Source organism: Salvelinus namaycush, chromosome 32 (genome assembly GCF_016432855.1).
Source record: "Salvelinus namaycush isolate Seneca chromosome 32, SaNama_1.0, whole genome shotgun sequence".
Classification (NCBI taxonomy): Eukaryota; Metazoa; Chordata; class Actinopteri; order Salmoniformes; family Salmonidae; genus Salvelinus; species Salvelinus namaycush.
The window spans coordinates 4,584,099-4,601,065 of NC_052338.1; the positions used below are offsets into that span (position 1 = coordinate 4,584,099).

The 16,967-nt window shown below is 42.5% G+C and overlaps 2 protein-coding genes across 2 annotated transcripts in view; both read right to left on the reverse strand.

The window, feature by feature from the left end:
* Positions 1 to 316: 316 nt before the first annotated feature.
* Positions 317 to 8,539, reverse strand: LOC120026761 (proline-rich transmembrane protein 1-like). The gene is made up of 4 exons (XM_038971480.1): positions 8,524 to 8,539; positions 2,155 to 2,561; positions 1,520 to 1,684; positions 317 to 823 (listed from the first exon to the last, which is right to left on the reverse strand). Exons 1-4 carry the CDS (start codon positions 8,537 to 8,539, stop codon positions 647 to 649), a joined length of 765 nt encoding a protein of 254 aa, XP_038827408.1. The 3' UTR covers positions 317 to 646.
* A 713-nt stretch (positions 8,540 to 9,252) lies between these two features.
* Positions 9,253 to 16,967, reverse strand: part of LOC120027478 (helicase SKI2W-like) — a 34,029-nt gene continuing 26,314 nt past the window's right edge. Inside the window, exons 27-29 of the mRNA XM_038972424.1 lie at positions 13,794 to 14,012; positions 10,996 to 11,136; positions 9,253 to 9,934 (exon numbers count right to left, since the gene is read on the reverse strand). Of these exons, the coding sequence (XP_038828352.1) occupies positions 9,734 to 9,934; positions 10,996 to 11,136; positions 13,794 to 14,012 (561 nt within the window). The 3' untranslated portion in view covers positions 9,253 to 9,733. The remainder of the gene's footprint in view (positions 9,935 to 10,995; positions 11,137 to 13,793; positions 14,013 to 16,967) is intronic.

Below are 16,967 nucleotides of genomic sequence, written 5' to 3' on the forward strand. Positions count from 1 at the left end.
GCAATTCCACCACTTTTCAACCTCATTTTCATTATCTCCAGCATCATACCAGTGTCTATATACGTGAAAATACTGCGTTTCCATGATCTGTGGTTAAAAAAAAAGAAGAAGAATAGTCCTAAAAAAATGCTTTTCTGTGACATCACAAGCTAGGATTAAAAGTAAACTGCAATGAGTTTCTAGCCAGATGGACAATATTTTGTTACTCCTCGCGTCACTGAGGTTTTAACTTTTGATGACGTCAGGTGATGTTTTCACATATATGACACTAGTATTGTGCAGGAGATCATGAAAATTAGGTTGAAAAGTGGTGGAATTGCCATTCAATTCCTCTGTGTATGTACTCTGTTTTCCCCCATAAGGGCTATGGAGTACTACTTTATCTGAATATAAATGGTTACAGTGGTAAGTAATACTGGCCCATAATGGGCACCTATTTGTTTTGACATTTGAATATTAGCTGTGATTGTTTCTCAGCCTGTTAGTAGTCAGTAGGTCAGAACTGTATATACAGTACACAGGGTGCATATATACACATATATACCTCCAATATAACATACCAGTATCAGAGTGTGCATTTCAGTGCCCTTATTCTTCTATCTCCACCCAAAACTACATATCCCATGATGCCACACTGCGTTATGTATTAGGGTTCCCAGTCGTCGTCATGGTGTTGGGAGGCAATGATGACTACCACGGTGAGGATGGTACACAGAACGATGGAGGCAATGCCCACCGCCAGGCTGATGAAGGAGAAGTTACGCGCCTCGCGGGACGCTATCTCTGCCATCACCATGTCCCCCCTGGCCACCGCCGTACGAACCTGAGGGAGGGAGAGAGAGAGAGAGTTTTTCCCCCCCCTCACAAATATGGTTTTTGGAATGCTTTGGCCATATTTATAGAATGTATTTCATGCTATTAAAGCAACTTCTGAATTTAGTTGAGAGAGAGAATGAGAGAGAGAGAGAGAGAGAGAGAGAGAGAGGTGTTGACAACAGCACATGCCCACACAAAAAGCCACAAAACACAATTTATCAGGCCTTAAATTAATCAAACATACTAATGGTTAAACCTCTAAGCTTGCAGGCCTATCTACGCCTTGTTGTCAGCTTAGCTCAACAAAAAACCCATCGGAAGCAAGCCCAAAGTGAAAATCTATTTTAACCTGTGTAAACAATGCTGCAATTACATAATATAGGCTGTTGTAGAGTGTTGCGCATAATGATCAGGCTAACTATCAAAGCCAGCATATAAACAACGAACATAATACTTTAATACACATAGAGATACATCAAAATACTCTGAAAAATCATTCCACTAAAACTGACTGGCTAGCTAACAAACACACTGTGTAGACATATCTACAAATGTTCAAGTTTCATACAACATTTGACCATATTCGATCAGTTTCTAGAAGGAAAGTTTGCCCTGACCCTGATGGTCGTCTTGTTATCCCGTTCCTGGGATGCCAATGTCCATTCTAGTGTTCTCTATGATTATGTGCTTGCCTAATACCAACCTGTACTGCCTTGATGATGGCTATGATTCCTGTTGGCCAGAAGCAGCAAACGGTGGTGAGCACAGCGATTGGCAGGTAGTCGTGAGGCGGGCGCCGTGGCTCCATCAGGGCGATGCCATGGGGCATCTGCATGCCCATCTGGCCCTGGGGCATCCCCTGGTAGGGCTGCCCCTGAGGAGAGAGAGGGAGAGAAGGGGGGGAGAGAGAGAGAGAGAAAGAAAGGGGGGGGGGCAAGAGTGAGCAAGAGATAGGGGGGGAAGAGAGAGAGAGGGAGAGGGAGGACACACAAAGGTATCATATGACAGTGGCTCCCGGCCTTAATCTAAGAACCAGTGGACATTGGCTATGTGGGTGACTCATTCTCCATTCCATTAAGAAAGGAAATGTCTGCACTACATAATCTATCATGGTGAGGAAGTAGAGGACTGGGAAGCCATATTATACCTTGTGCGGGCCTTTCCGTTCTTGTATATTGTTGCCCACCCAGCACCAGTTTTCTACAGATTTGGATGAGCATATCATCCTCGTACGCTTTGTTGTCTTTTCGACAAACACAAAATCCTTTGCATTTCTTTACATTTACATTTCTTGAGTTCGAACGATGACTGCTATTGTAGTTGAAGTCATTGACTCACCGACGCCACGGGGTAGACAGGAACGTAGGCTGTGCAGGGCTGCAACTGGAGAGGGTATCCTGGTTGAAAGTACCCCACGGGGGCATGTGGAACCCCCCCTCCTGGGCCCTGGGTCTGGACTGTGTAGCCCTGTGGGACCCCTGGGTGTCCGTAGGAGCCATTGTGGAACTGGGTCTCCTGGTAGCCATCGGAGCCAGGGGGCGGGGGTGGAGGGGGGTAGTTGGGCTGGGGGCCACAGCCGGCCTGAGGGGCCATGCTGGGGTGCTGCATGTTGGAGTGTTGCATGTTGGAGTGTTGCATGTTGGAGTGTTGTTGGCCCATGTTAAGTTCCTGGGAGGGGAGGTACGGAGGGGGCTGCATTTGCTGCATGGGTTGAGACATGGCCTGGCGATTGGTGTCCTCCAGACCTGAGAGAGGAAGAGATAGAAATTAGTTAACAAGAAAAAAATGAAAGAGAGAGAGAGAGAGAGAGAGAGAGAGAGAGAGAGAGAGAGAGAGAGGGCGAGAGAGAGAGAGAGAGAGAGAGAGCGAGAGCGAGAGAGAGAAGAGTAGGCAGAAACGTTATCTAACTTGCAAGTTATCTATACGAGCACTAGGGTGCAAAGGGTTGTAAACTTTCCGGTAAATTTACGGAATTTTTCCGGAAATTTTCCATGGGAAGTTAAGCCCTGGAATTTGGGGAATTTGGCATAAATTCATCAAAAAAGTTAGCTTATAACAATGAACCTTTATTTGTGAGATACACATAAGGCAATTCTAGGTCTTGTGGCATATTTTGGTTAAACTGTCCCCAATTAAATGGAATTGCAACCCTCTGCATGCACAGTGCATTCTTCCATCACATGTACAGCTGATTCTCAAGATCTTGCACACTAATGAGATGCTATTAAACCCACACTACTACACTGTCTAAGCCAAGGACTACATGTGTTCTGGTAAGTTTTGATTATAATACTGGGTGGGGTGAATATATTTTATTTGACATACATGATTTTTTGCTAACTAGTAAATAGTAGCCTACAGCAAAGTGTGTTTAAATCATTTCTAACTTGCTAACAATTTCTGCTAGTTAGTTTTTGCTACCATGTGGGTTTTAGCTTGCTTGAGCCTGCTAACTGAGGAATGTTAATTCACCTGTTTCCATACATTTAAAACATGTATCTTACAAAGGAGTTGTTTAATCTAACTGCTTAACTACTTATCTGTACATGGAATTGTATTTGTTGTTTTTTTACAAAAAAATGTCTAATCTTTACAGGAAAATGCCACGGGCACTATCTGATGTGTGGAGACATTTCACTGCAGCTAATGTAGAAGGAAAAGCTGTGTACATTTGCAAATACTGTGCCAAATCATATGTGAAGAATGCAACAAATATGCAGAATCATCTGGCCAAGCACTCACAACAAGCAATTTCTGACAAAGTCCCTCTACTTCTATTCGAGGTGAAAATGATGAATCAGACACCTTATCGATAGCAACAGCTCATGGTCCTCCTGGAATCAGAAGTTTTTTTTGACTCAATGGAGGAACGTAGTCAGAGAAATGCTGATGAATGTCTTGCTCGAGCTGTGTATGCAACTAGTTCACCTCTGATGCTCACAGGCAATGTGTACTGGAAGAGATTTATGACTGTTCTTCGCCCAGCATACACCCCTCCAACCAGACATGCTTTATCTACTCATTTGCTGGATGCAGTTCAACAGAGTTCAAGTGAAGGTCAAGCAAATCATGGAGAAAGCAGACTCTATTGCAATCATCTCTGATGGGTGGTTGAATGTTCGTGGGCAAGGAATAATTAACTACATCATCTCCACCCCTCAATCAGTATTCTACAAGAGACACAAGGGACAACAGACACACCAGTATCTACATTGCAGATGAGCTGAAGGCAGTCATCAATGACCTTGGACCACAGAAGGTATTTGCACTGGTGATAGACAATGCTGCAAACATGAAGGCTGCTTGGTCTAAAGTGGAGGAGTCCTACCCTCACATCACACCAATTGGCTGTGCTGCTCAATCATTGAATCTGCTCCTCAAGGACACCATGGCTCTGAAAACAATGGAAACACTCTACAAGAGAGCCAAGGAAATGGTTAGTTATGTGAAGGGTCATCAAGTTATAGCAGAAATCTACCTCACCAAGCAAAGTGAAAAGAATAAGAGCACCACATTGAAGCTGCCCAGCAACACCCGTTGGGGTGTTGTCATCATGTTTGACTGTCTCCTGGAGGGGAAGGAGTCGCTCCAAGAAATGGCCATATCACAGTCTGCCGATATGGACAGCCCCATCAAGAGGATCCTCCTGTATGATGTATTTTGGGAGAGAGTGGTAAGTAGCCTGAAACTCCTGAAACCTATAGCAGCAGCCATTGTACGAATTGAGGACGACAATGCCATCCTGTCTAATGTTCAGACTCTGCTTGCAGATGTAAGAGAAGAAATACATCAAAAAGCATGAAGACTTCTGCCTGAAGCCCATACACGCCGCAGCATACATGTTGTACCCCAAGTATGCTGGCAAGAGCATCCTGTCTGGCACATAGATCAACAAGGCCTATGGTGTCATCACTACCGTGTCTCGCCACCTTGGACTGGATGAGGGCAAGGTTCTTGGCAGTCTGGCGAAGTACACGTCCAAGCAAGGGCTTTGGGATGGAGATGCAATATGGCAGTCGTGCCAACTTATCTCATCAGCCACCTGGTGGATCTGAGGCTCTTTCCCCTGTTGTCTCCATCATCCTCCAAATCCCACAAACATCAGCCACCTCAGAGAGCAACTGGTCCTTGTTTGGGAACACACACACCAAAGCACGCATCAGGCTGACCAATACAAGTGTTGAAAAATTGGTGGCCATCCGGGCAAATTTGAGGATTTTTGAGCTTGACAACGAGCCATCCTCAACAAGGTTGGAAAGTGACAGTGAAGATGAGGCCTCAGAGTCTGATGTTCAAGAGATGTACATTGAGGAGGTCCAGGGACAAGACTGACAGGAAGCCTGACAGGAAGACAACCAAAGCTTTAGTTTCTAGACTATCATTTTACAGATGTATGTTAAAAACGTTTTTGGGAGATGCAATGGATCATTAGGGATCATTCAATATTGCCTTTATTTTGTTGTTCAGTGAAATCATCCCATGTGAAGAGTCAACTAATTTAATTAAAGTTCAATTCGTAACTAAATAGTTTTTTTCTTTCTATTGGAAGGATTTAAATCATTTGCAATTATGTCTACTTATGATAAGGTAAAAGGTTTATGTTTCTGTCTCTATATGATATGGTAAATATATCCAATGCAAAAAAAATCTACATTTAAATGGTATTAATATTAATTTGCATATATTTCCGTTAATTCCCACGGAAAGTTTCCACCTCTGAATATTCCCCAAAATGTGCAACCCTAACGAGCACTATAGTTTTTTTCCCTACCGGTATGTAAACCACAAAGACATGTATAGCGTGGGAAAATGTTGGATACATTTCACGCAGAGAGAAACAAAAATCCCCACGTTCACACAGTAGCCAGGTTCATTTTGTACAATACAGGAATTCACAGCATGCTGACTAGCCTATTCAGCAGTTGATGAGGCAGACAGAGAGAGAGAGAGAGAGAGAGAGAGAGAGGTGGGGAGAGAGAGAGAGAGAGAGAGGTGGGGAGAGAGTGAGTGAGTGATGAGAGATGAGTTGTGCTTGGGGATACACACAGGCATTACATAACCCACTAACACTGTCACCACTGCGAGAGTAAGACCACTCAGACATAGAAGAAGAGGGATGGGATGCTGACACAGAAGGAGGGACACCTGTTAAAGGGCACATGGCACTCAACAGGGACTGAATGCAAAACAGAGACATCTGATTAATAGGATGAGATGGGAGACATAGTCAAATGGGTGAAAGATAAAGGACAACAGTGAAGAAAAAAAGGGGAACAGTGGATGAATGGGGGACATGTGATACATGGCCAGTTCACAATCAGATCCAAATTAATAATAAGCACTAATGTCATACTGTACTAACTAAGTCATACTGTATACCAAATAGACCATCAAGTACAGTATAGGCCTGCATGAAACCCATCAGTCTAATGGTGAACTAAAACCAAATAACATATATAGTTTGATCATTCCAAATGTCTTATGTTGTATACTGAATACAAATATAAATGCAACATGTAAAGTGAGCTGAAATAAAAGATCCCAGAAATGTTCCGTATGCACAAAAAGCATATTTCTCTCAAATTCTGTAGGTGCAAATGTCTCCTTTGCCAAGATAATCAATCCACCGGACTGGTGTGGCATTTTAAAAAGTTGATTAAACAGCATGATCATTACACAGGTGCACCTTCAATAAAAGGCCACTCTACAATGTGCAGTTTTGTCACACAACAAAATCCCACAGTCACAAGTTTTGAGATAGCATGCAATTGGCATGCTGACTACAGGAATGTCCACCAGAGCTGTTGCCAGAGAATTTAATGTTAATTTCTCTACCATAAGCCTCCTCCAAAGTCGTTAGCCCAGGACCTCCACATCCGGCTTATTCGCCTGCGGCATCATCTGAGACCAGCCACCCGGACAGCTGATGAAACCGTGGGTTTGCAAAAACGGTGGGTTTGTACAACCGAAGGATTTCTGCACAAACTGTCAGAAACCGTCTCTGGGAAGCTCATTTGCGTGCTCGTCATCCACACCAGGGTCTTGACCTGACTGCAGTTTGGCATTGTAACCGACTTCAATGGGCAAATACTCACCTTTGATGGCCACTGGCCCGCTGGAGAAGTGTGCTCTTTACGGATGAATCCCGGTTTCAACTGACTGCTGATGTCAATGTTGTGAACAGAGTGCCCCTTGGTGGCGGTGGGGTTACGATATGGCAGGCATAATCTACAGACAACGAACACAATTGCATTTTGAATGCACAGGGATACCATGACGAGATCCTGAGGCCCATTGTCCTGTCATTCATCCGCCGCCATCACCTCATGTTTCAGCGTTATAATGCACGACCCCATGTCGCAAGGATCTGTAAATAATTCCTGGAAGCTGAAAATGTCCCAGTTCTTCCATGACCTGCATGCATGTCAGCCATGAGCATGTTTGGGATGTTCTGGATTGACGTGTACGACAGCGTGTCCCAGTTCCCACCAATATCCAGCAACTTCACAGAGCCATTGAAGAGGAGTGGGACAACATTCCACAGGCCACAATGAACAGCCTGATCAACTCTATGTGAAGGAGATGAGGTATGAGGCAAATGGTGGTCACAACAGATACTAACTGGTACTATCTGATCCACGCCCCTACCTTAAAAAAAAAAAGCTATCTGTGACCAACAGATGCACATCTGTATTCCCAGTCATGTGAAATCCATAGATAAGCATGATGAATTTATTTTAATTGACTGATTTCCTTATATGAACTGTAATTCAGAAAAATCTTTGAAATTGTTGCCTGTTGCATTTATATTTTTGTTCAGCGTAGATCTATAGGCAAATCCTGATAGGTCTCCTTTGGGTATGTTAATAATGAAGGGGAATCGGCCTATCTATATCTGTTGCCATATCTCCAGTGAAAAATACCTTGAATCTGGCATGTTTTATCATCCGTATTGGATGACATTATTCCGTCTATTCTGATACATAAAACAAAACCTCAGAGGTGTGTTTGTGTGTCCAGCACGTGATGAGGCTATATAGCCTATGCACTTCATTCATTGAGATGTGAGAATGCCATGAACATGCACTGTAGGCCTCTTTATAGAGGGAGGCATCTCACTCAGTGACATGGCGCTTACCTTGGTAACCTCCTAGGTTACAGTGAATCCAGGGAAGTTAAAAGGGACAAATGAAGCAAATTATTGTAGTGCATTTTTTTTTTATGTGAACATCACGCACGCGCACACACACCCTGATACACTGTACACACGCACATCTGTCCGCACGCAGGGAAACAACTACACGCACGCACGCACGCGCGCAAAACGTACTTCATTGTAGTCATTTAAATACATGTGCATGCATAGGTGATGAAATAGAGAGAGCAGCCTATTGGGGGGAAAAACAGTGTACTACAGATGCAGCGCATGCAGATAAGTAGGATGAGTTTGTCGGAGATGTTGACATGGGGAGCTGAAAATGTAGAAGATGGAAACAGAGATATCGTGCGTCACCATGTTGCCAATTGTTACAGTAATCCACCTCCAAAATCACCAAAACACCCTATAGCCAAAGAATTATCCGAAATATACACATTTATCACAATGCAACGGAGAGAATAGACAGCGGAGGAGTGAAAGAATTGGATCAATTATCAATTACAGTGGTGACATAAAAGACGCAACAGAACCAGAGAATAAAAGCTTACCGTGTTTTTCCGACATTTCGTGCAGTCAGAATAAAACTCCGCTCCAAACAATTTAATGTAAATATTCTTATTTCTGCAATACGACTTCTGGTAAATCCTCTTAGGGAAATATGAAATGATTGAGACTTCAATTTCCAGCTAATAATTTTTTATCTCCACATCCGTGGCCTATAATAAAGGTATTACTGGATAACTTTATTATATGTTAACGGCCAATTGGATTATCCGATTATAATGACCAATTGGGAAAGAAATGTTCAGTTTATTCACTCTCTCTCTGTAGCTGGTACATCCACCGTAATAGCGGAAAGTGGGTTTCTCCAATGCATCTCTAGTTACATTGAATTAATCAGACACACAGCTATCGCTGTCTTAAAGAGACAGTCGAGACTGGGAAATACATATGCCACTGAGATGGAAAACCCGAAACAAACCTATTTTGAATCATCTTGCTGTCATGACATGCAACGCTTTTGCTGGACATGGGCATGACTCTAGAACTGATGATAACTTTGATCAGGGTTAGATGACTGTAAATGACATGGATATGATTATGTTTTACTGTATTTTATAGAATAGGATATGCACAGATTTCTGTTCCTACAGTATACAGCAAGAGCAGTAGTTCACTGTGTCATCATTTAAACCAATGGTAGACTCATGCATACAGACACTTAGACATCACACAAGACCTTGGGGGACAATAGATGAAAAAAAAAAGTCAATTGGTACAGTCTACAGTTGATTTTATTACTGTGCAATACATTACAAACCATTTCATTCATATCATTACTACTTTGGTCTGATTTGTTTAAGCGTGTTCCCTTTCCATGTCCAGGAATTTCATCAGGACTCATGTAAACAATAGCATGTCCATACATACTCACTCACTGCCTCACACACACACACCCTCGCTTTCATCACAAGTGCACTGACTGATCCCTTCCTCACACACTCACCCGCTCTTTCACCCTAAACACACACACTGACTGAGCTTGGGACTTGGCTAAGGCACCTTGGCACTCTCTCACCTATACAGTATAGACACCCCACTCTCTCACCTATACAGTAACACACACTGACTCTCCCTCTCTTACTCTCCACTCCCTCCTTTCTTCCCTCGCTCCATTGGCACACTTTCACCTATAGTACTATACAAACACTATCTACACCCTCTCTCTCCCTTTTCCTCTCCCCCCCGCTCCCTATCTCAGTGTGTGTAGAGTGAGGCGGTGAACACGATGTCTCTGCGGATGACCAGGGAGGCTTTCTCCATCTTGCTGCCCAGGACCGAGTCTCCCACGATGCGGGCCGCCTGGCGCACCTCCTTCAGCACCTCGTCTAGTCTCTGGATGCAGCGCACCACCGTACCCTCCTGGACGTCTGTTAACTGGGCAATCTCTGCAAACGGCTGGGACAGGAAATAGGAAGGGACAGCAGTTTGTATAGACAGAGTGAGTTCAGTACAGGACTGCTGCCTACTTGATCTCCCATGTAAAAGAGACTGTCTCAATGAGACTTTCCTGATGAAATAAAAGGTTAAATAAAATAAAGTACAGGCTAGGACAGGAGGTAGGGATATCAGTTAGTTTCAACTTTAGATACAGTATAGCATGTGTCCCCCATACCTTTTTGTCCCGTGACCCAATTAAAACATTTTTTTTTTTTTTTTTTTTTAAACAGACCCCACCATGTTAAAAAAGTGATGTAATCAACAGCCAATGTTAACTTATTTTGAATGGGGCTATGACAGCCTATTACAAATCAGTCTGACAGTACCTTTGACAGTATTTCTATCTGAAGGAAGTATGGTTTGAAGTGACTGAATTGCATCAGAAACGTATTGGGAAGTTCAGAAGGTCATCAGGCAATAATTTTGCATGATCTTCTAGGTAGAAAATAACATAAGCATTGATTATCTTATTTTCCCCCCAGTCTGATTTAGTGCCTGGTCTTGTCCACTCTCTTCTAACAAAGCTAGTGGGCAGAGTAGAGGTAAACAGAAGACACATTTCTGAGAGTCTTATCTTTCAGTGATAGTGTCGTGATATTTTGTTGCTTAAACCGTTCAAAAGATAATCACATTTGCAGGAAGAAAAAACAGAAACCGCTCCGTTTATTACAACCTCGTCTAGTGGCTACCGGAGGTTACTGACATAATCCCGGGTTCTATGAACCAAGCGCCATTTTAAAAAAATTTTTTATTTCAGAGTTCTCTCTCGCGACCCCACACGTGGTCACGACCCCTAGTTTGGGTAAAGCTGCAGTATAGTTTAGTACAGTGCTTTCATAACTTTGAGGGGCCAGTTTCCACGAACCAGACTAAGCCTAGTTCTGGAGTACAAAGCACTTGAACATGAAAATTAAAAAAAATTGTTTATTCTGTGTGCGAGGAAAGTGTTCACGAGTGTCTTGACTGAAACGAGGTCAATCAAGAAGTCCAGCATTTCAGAGATAGAGTACGCCACTCACCATGCCTCTGGCCCAGCAGTAGACCACCTCGGTCAGGCCAAACTTGAACTGGCTCACAAATTCTTCCACTGTCTGGGTTATCCCACAGTCCCTCTGCAGCTCCCCAATACGCTGGGCCACCGCCAGCACTCTCTCAATACCCTGTGGGAGAGAGGGAAGGAGAGCGGGAGGGAGGGAGAGATGGGGCGAAAGAAGAAAGTAATGGACAGGGGACACAGACAGAGTGGGGTAATGTAAAGAGAAGGGCAAAGAGAAAGCGAGAGAGAGGGGAGGAGAGGGAGAGAGAGAGAGAGAGATGAAGTGGTAGTAATGAAAGGGTGATGGTAGAAAGTGGGGTAATACAAGGAAAGAGAAGAGTTGAGATTGAGAAAGAGAGCAGGGAGAAAGAGAGCAGGGACAGACACAAAATGCAGACACACAGATTAGTCATACAGGGAGCACTTAAGCACAACACTTTCTACTTTTCCCACTCCAACCTCAGCCTCCTCTCTGTTAAAGGGATGTTACGGTACTTTTGTATACTTTTTAGCCAGTAGTTTGTAAAGTAGCGCTCACGAGCCAAAAGTGATCCCCGAAAATTGCACTGTCACATATGTGCAGATAAGTGCACGTCATTGCTCTCTTCTCTCTCTGCTGTTTGACCATCTTGCTAGCTGTCACTCATATAGTGAGGGGCTGAAGCTCATTGGTTGGACTCGAATTGCTTGGGGGCTGGCCCACGTGGGGGAAAATGCAGGGAAATTGGGGCAGCACAGTTTCCAGAAAATCTAGGAATTTCGTTGCTAATTGAGGTAAGACAGTAATTATACACATAGATTATGCATGTATGAACTACACACTGACACATCCAGCTCAAAGCAGGAGGTTTAATAAAAACTTAGTAGTCGCCAAAGCTCCGGAGTGTATTGCTGCAGGTCGTCAGAAACCCCACTCGGAGCCCTGTCACCAGTGTTGGGTGAATGTGTTCCCTGTCAGTGTTCACTGTTCGGTGCTGCTCGCCCCTGGATGGCACCCCTATAAACCACTCCAGACAAGGCTCTCGCCTTGGTCATCACTAATTCAGCCCTCTTTAGAGCACTTCCATGTAGCGGGGCTGCTTGACAACACACACTGACATGGCTGTGTGTGCGTGTTCGGGAGTGTGTGTGTCAGGTGTGGTGCTCTTGCTGCGGGGTAAGGCAGCCGTGAAGTCTAGCCTGAGCTCATGCCACTGTGTGTGTGTGTGTGTGTGTGTGTGTGTGTGTGTGTGTGTGTGTGTGTGTGTGTGTGTGTGTGTGTGTGTGTGTGTGTGTGTGTGTGTGTGTGTGCGCGTGCGTGTGTCTGACCAGTGGAGCGGCCAGGCTTGTACTACTACAGCCCACATATCCATCCATGTACATTAAAGATGACACATTGAAATGTATAGTTAGAAGAACAAATGCATGTACTGTATCCTGTCTATATGCATGTACTGTATCCTGTCTATATGCATGTACTGTATCCTGTCTATATGTATGTACTGTATCCTGTCTATATGTATGTACTGTATCCTGTCTATATGTATGTACTGTATCCGGTCTATATGCATGTACTGTATCCTGTCTATATGTGCGTGCGTGTGTGTGCGTGCGTGGTGTGTGTGTCTGACCAGTGGAGCGGCCAGGCTTGTACTACTACAGCCCACATATCCATCCATGTACATTAAAGATGACACATTGAAATGTATAGTTAGAAGAACAAATGCATGTACTGTATCCTGTCTATATGCATGTACTGTATCCTGTCTATATGCATGTACTGTATCCTGTCTATATGTATGTACTGTATCCTGTCTATATGCATGTACTGTATCCTGTCTATATGCATGTACTGTATCCTGTCTATATGCATGTACTGTATCCTGTCTATATGCATGTACTGTATCCTGTCTATATGCATGTACTGTATCCTGTCTATATGTATGTACTGTATCCTGTCTATATGTATGTACTGTATCCGGTCTATATGCATGTACTGTATCCTGTCTATATGTATGTACTGTATCCTGTCTATATGTATGTACTGTATCCTGTCTATATGTATGTACTGTATCCTGTCTATATGTATGTACTGTATCCTGTCTATATGCATGTACTGTATCCTGTCTATATGCATGTACTGTATCCTGTCTATATGTATGTACTGTATCCTGTCTATATGTATGTACTGTATCCTGTCTATATGTATGTACTGTATCCTGTCTATATGTATGTACTGTATCCTGTCTATATGCATGTACTGTATCCTGTCTATATGCATGTACTGTATCCTGTCTATATGTATGTACTGTATCCTGTCTATATGCATGTACTGTATCCTGTCTATATGCATGTACTGTATCCTGTCTATATGTATGTACTGTATCCTGTCTATATGTATGTACTGTATCCTGTCTATATGTAATGACCCGTTGAGGTTGTTGCACAACCTTCACAACTATAACACATAGGGGACAGACACAAACACACAAAAAGTGTAACCTCAACTCTTCCCAAGTAGACATCAACAAAGCACATTCTACCACCGCAGCACACGCACAGGGAGAATCACAATTGCATTTCCCTGATTCCTTGCATCCTCTCTCCTCGCCTCCTTCTTAAAACCCATTAGATGACAAGGTCAGAGGGGAGGGACCTCTGACCTTGTCATCCAATGGGTTTCGAGAAAGAGGCAAGAAGAGAGGACCCAAAGAATCAAGGAAATGCAATTGAGATTCTCACACATTCTCATCCTCCCACCCCTCTCCCCCAACCCTCCCACCTGCCCCCAGTCCCCCATACCTCCTTCAGTGTGTTGCTGATGTGAGGCTCCACCTGGGTCTTCTGTTGAAAGACCAGACAGGACAGTAGGGCGGCGCTCTCCTCAGGGGCCAGGGGGCTCAGGGCGTTCTCAAACAGTAGCTCTGTGAGAAGCAGCTCATGGCTACTGATCTGGCAGGCCACCCTGCCCTTCAGCTGCACCGCACCACTACTGTCCACGTACTGCAGGGATTGGAGCACCTGTGGATGGGGGATAATGCCTTTTTTACACAGTTCGCATACTAAAGGCTCTGTTTAAACATATTTTTGGTGAATGTTGGGTACCGAATCCCATCAGTGAAAAAGTTGTTTATATGGCTCCCTGATTTGCATACTGTTACTACTGATTTTTGATCCCCAGACAACAATTATATGCTGATAAGTTATAAAACATCTCTGAAGACCAGTGGTGGACGCTACTGTTTAAGATGAGAACGATTAAAAAAATTATGAGCATGGCCTTATTTCTATTACAGCATATTGGATGACTGCCACTCATATTCCATTCACCCAGTTCAATGTAACAGCGATAAGTTTAGGCTACTACATGATACTCAAATTTTCCGAATACCCATCATGAGGTTTCTACAACCTAGCCTATGAATAAAAGTTTACAACGTAAGTTTACAACGTAAGTGCACATGTGCTGAGGAAAATTAGAGTAATCAAGTTGACAAACAGTGACACATTCAATACCGCTGATAGCTTTAAACAAGCTTTAAACATTATTAATCATTAGTTATATTATTAAGCATTAGTTACAATAGAGGCATGAGGGGTGACATACTTAAGCTTGGGAGTTTTTATTGAACAAATTCCGGTATGTTCATCCCCGTTTGCTTCCACTTATGAAAATCTTTTCCAACAGAATCGGCGGAATGAATAAACCCCTGATCACACGCAAACACAGTTCACTTTCATAGCAGCCACATACAAACAGCATTATCACATAATTCCTTCTTGCATCTACACGTTCTCCTCCTCTCACCTTTCCCATCGCTTGTGGACTTCAGTGCACAACAAATCAGCTGTCGGTGTGTTTTAATCAATTATTTGGCATGGCCGATTAATTAGGGCCAATTTCAATTCTTCACAACAATTGGTAATCGGACGCCGATTACATTGCACTCCATGACGAGACTGCGTGGCAGCCTGACCACATGTTACGCGAGTGCAGCAAGGAGCCAAGCTAAGTTGCTAGCTAGCATTAAACTTATCTTATAAAAAACAAATCAATCTTAACATAATCACAAGTTAACTACACATTTTTGATGATATTACTAGTTTAACTAGCTTGTCCTGCGTTGCAAATAAATTAACAGGCACCGCAATGATTATCATCGATTTATAGCCTACTTTGCCAAACGGGTGGATTTAACAAGAGCATTCACGAAAAAAGCACTGTCGTTGCACCAATGTACCAATGTACACAAGTATATATTTTTTTAAACCTGCATATTTAAAAGAAATTCATGTTAGCAGGCAATATTAACTAGGGAAATTGTGTCACTTCTCTTGCGTTCTGTGCAAGCAGAGTCGGGGTATATGCAGCAGTTTGGGTCGCCTGGCTCCTTGTGAACTGTGTGAAGACCATTTTTTCCTAATTTGCCAGAATTTGACATAATTATGATATAACATTGAAGGTTGTGCAATGTAACAACAATATTTAGACTTATGGATGCCACCCGTTCGATAAAATACGGAACGGTTCCGTATTTCACTGAAAGAATAAACGTTTTGTTTTCGAAATGATAGTTTCCGGATTTGACCATATTAATGACCTACGGCTGTGTGTAGTTATATTATAATTAAGTCTATGATGTGATAGAGCAGTCTGACTGAGCAGTGGTAGGCAGCAGCACGCTCGTAAGCATTCATTCAAACAGAACTTTCCTGCGTTTGCCAGCATCTATTCACAATGCTTCAAGCCTATCAACTCCCGAGATTAGGATAGCAATACTATAGTGCCTATAAGAACATCCAATATCAAAGGTATATGAAATACAAATGGTATAGAGAATAACTACAACCTAAAACTTCTTAACTGGAAATATTGAAGACTCGTGTTAAAAGGAACCACCAGCTTTCATATGTTCTCATGTTCTGAGCAAGGAACTTAAACGTTAGCTTTTTTACATGGCACATATTGCACTTTTACTTTCTTCTCCAACACTGTGTTTTTGCATTATTTAAACCAAATTGAACATGTTTAATTATTTATTTGAGACTAAATAGATTATTATTTATGTATTATATTAAGTTAAAATAAAAGTGTTCATTCAGTATTGTTGTAATTGTCATTATTACAAATATATATATATATATATAAAAATCAGCAGATTAATCGGTAATCGGCTTTTTTTGGTCCTCCAAAAAAGGAGGCCATCTAATAATTTGGTCAGGTAAAAATGTATTTGAACTCAACGTCATGATCTGACATAATGGCAGGCAAATGTGTAGGCTTTACGTTAGAGATTGGTTGAAGGTACATTTTTAAGCATTACTGAACGAAGAGACGTATTTTTTTCAAGTCGAGGATTGGGGGCCTGCGTTTTATATTCATAAACCATGCTGCGAACCGCTCTAAAACTATTCGCGGGCCATTAACCATTTTGTTTTACACCTTGTTCAGTCATGCTTGTTACCTCATTGGCTAGCTAGCTAGCTAACAACCTGGTAACTTTACCAGTATATCCAAACATTTGGGGGCACAGAAAGAAAAGGGATAGGTTCTTCAGGAGATCAATGATCATAACAATGAATGAATGTCAGATCTCTTGCAATGTTGTCATCATAAACTCAACGCTCTTAAAGAAACAGTGTACAATTTAATGCAATCCATCTCAATAGGAAAATAGTGCTTTTACATCATGTAGAAACCTAATATTCCACAAATGACTCATTTCAATGACAGGTATTTGCATCAACATTTTAGCTTTTTATAATAAACAAATGTATTTACGGGGTTACATATTAGTTTCTAGAGCACAACGTGCTTCAGAAGTAGCTAGAATTAATATGCTTTAACCTTAATCAATTTTGTTCTGTGCTCTTAACTTTTTAAAGTTGGGCACACCAGTGCTACCAACAATTGTTTTATTTATTTAGAGGCCTGCATGTGTATGAACTAGTTAAAACAAATGTAATTTTACATCA

Excerpts from the sequence above, each read along its gene's own strand:
- LOC120026761 (XM_038971480.1), bottom strand. Across the intron at positions 1,685-2,154 it reads CTGTCTACCCCGTGGCGTCG|CCCTACCAGGGGATGCCCCA; the intron begins GTGAGTCAATGA and ends CCTCAGGGGCAG. Across the intron at positions 824-1,519 it reads CCATCATCAAGGCAGTACAG|GTTCGTACGGCGGTGGCCAG; the intron begins GTTGGTATTAGG and ends TCCCTCCCTCAG.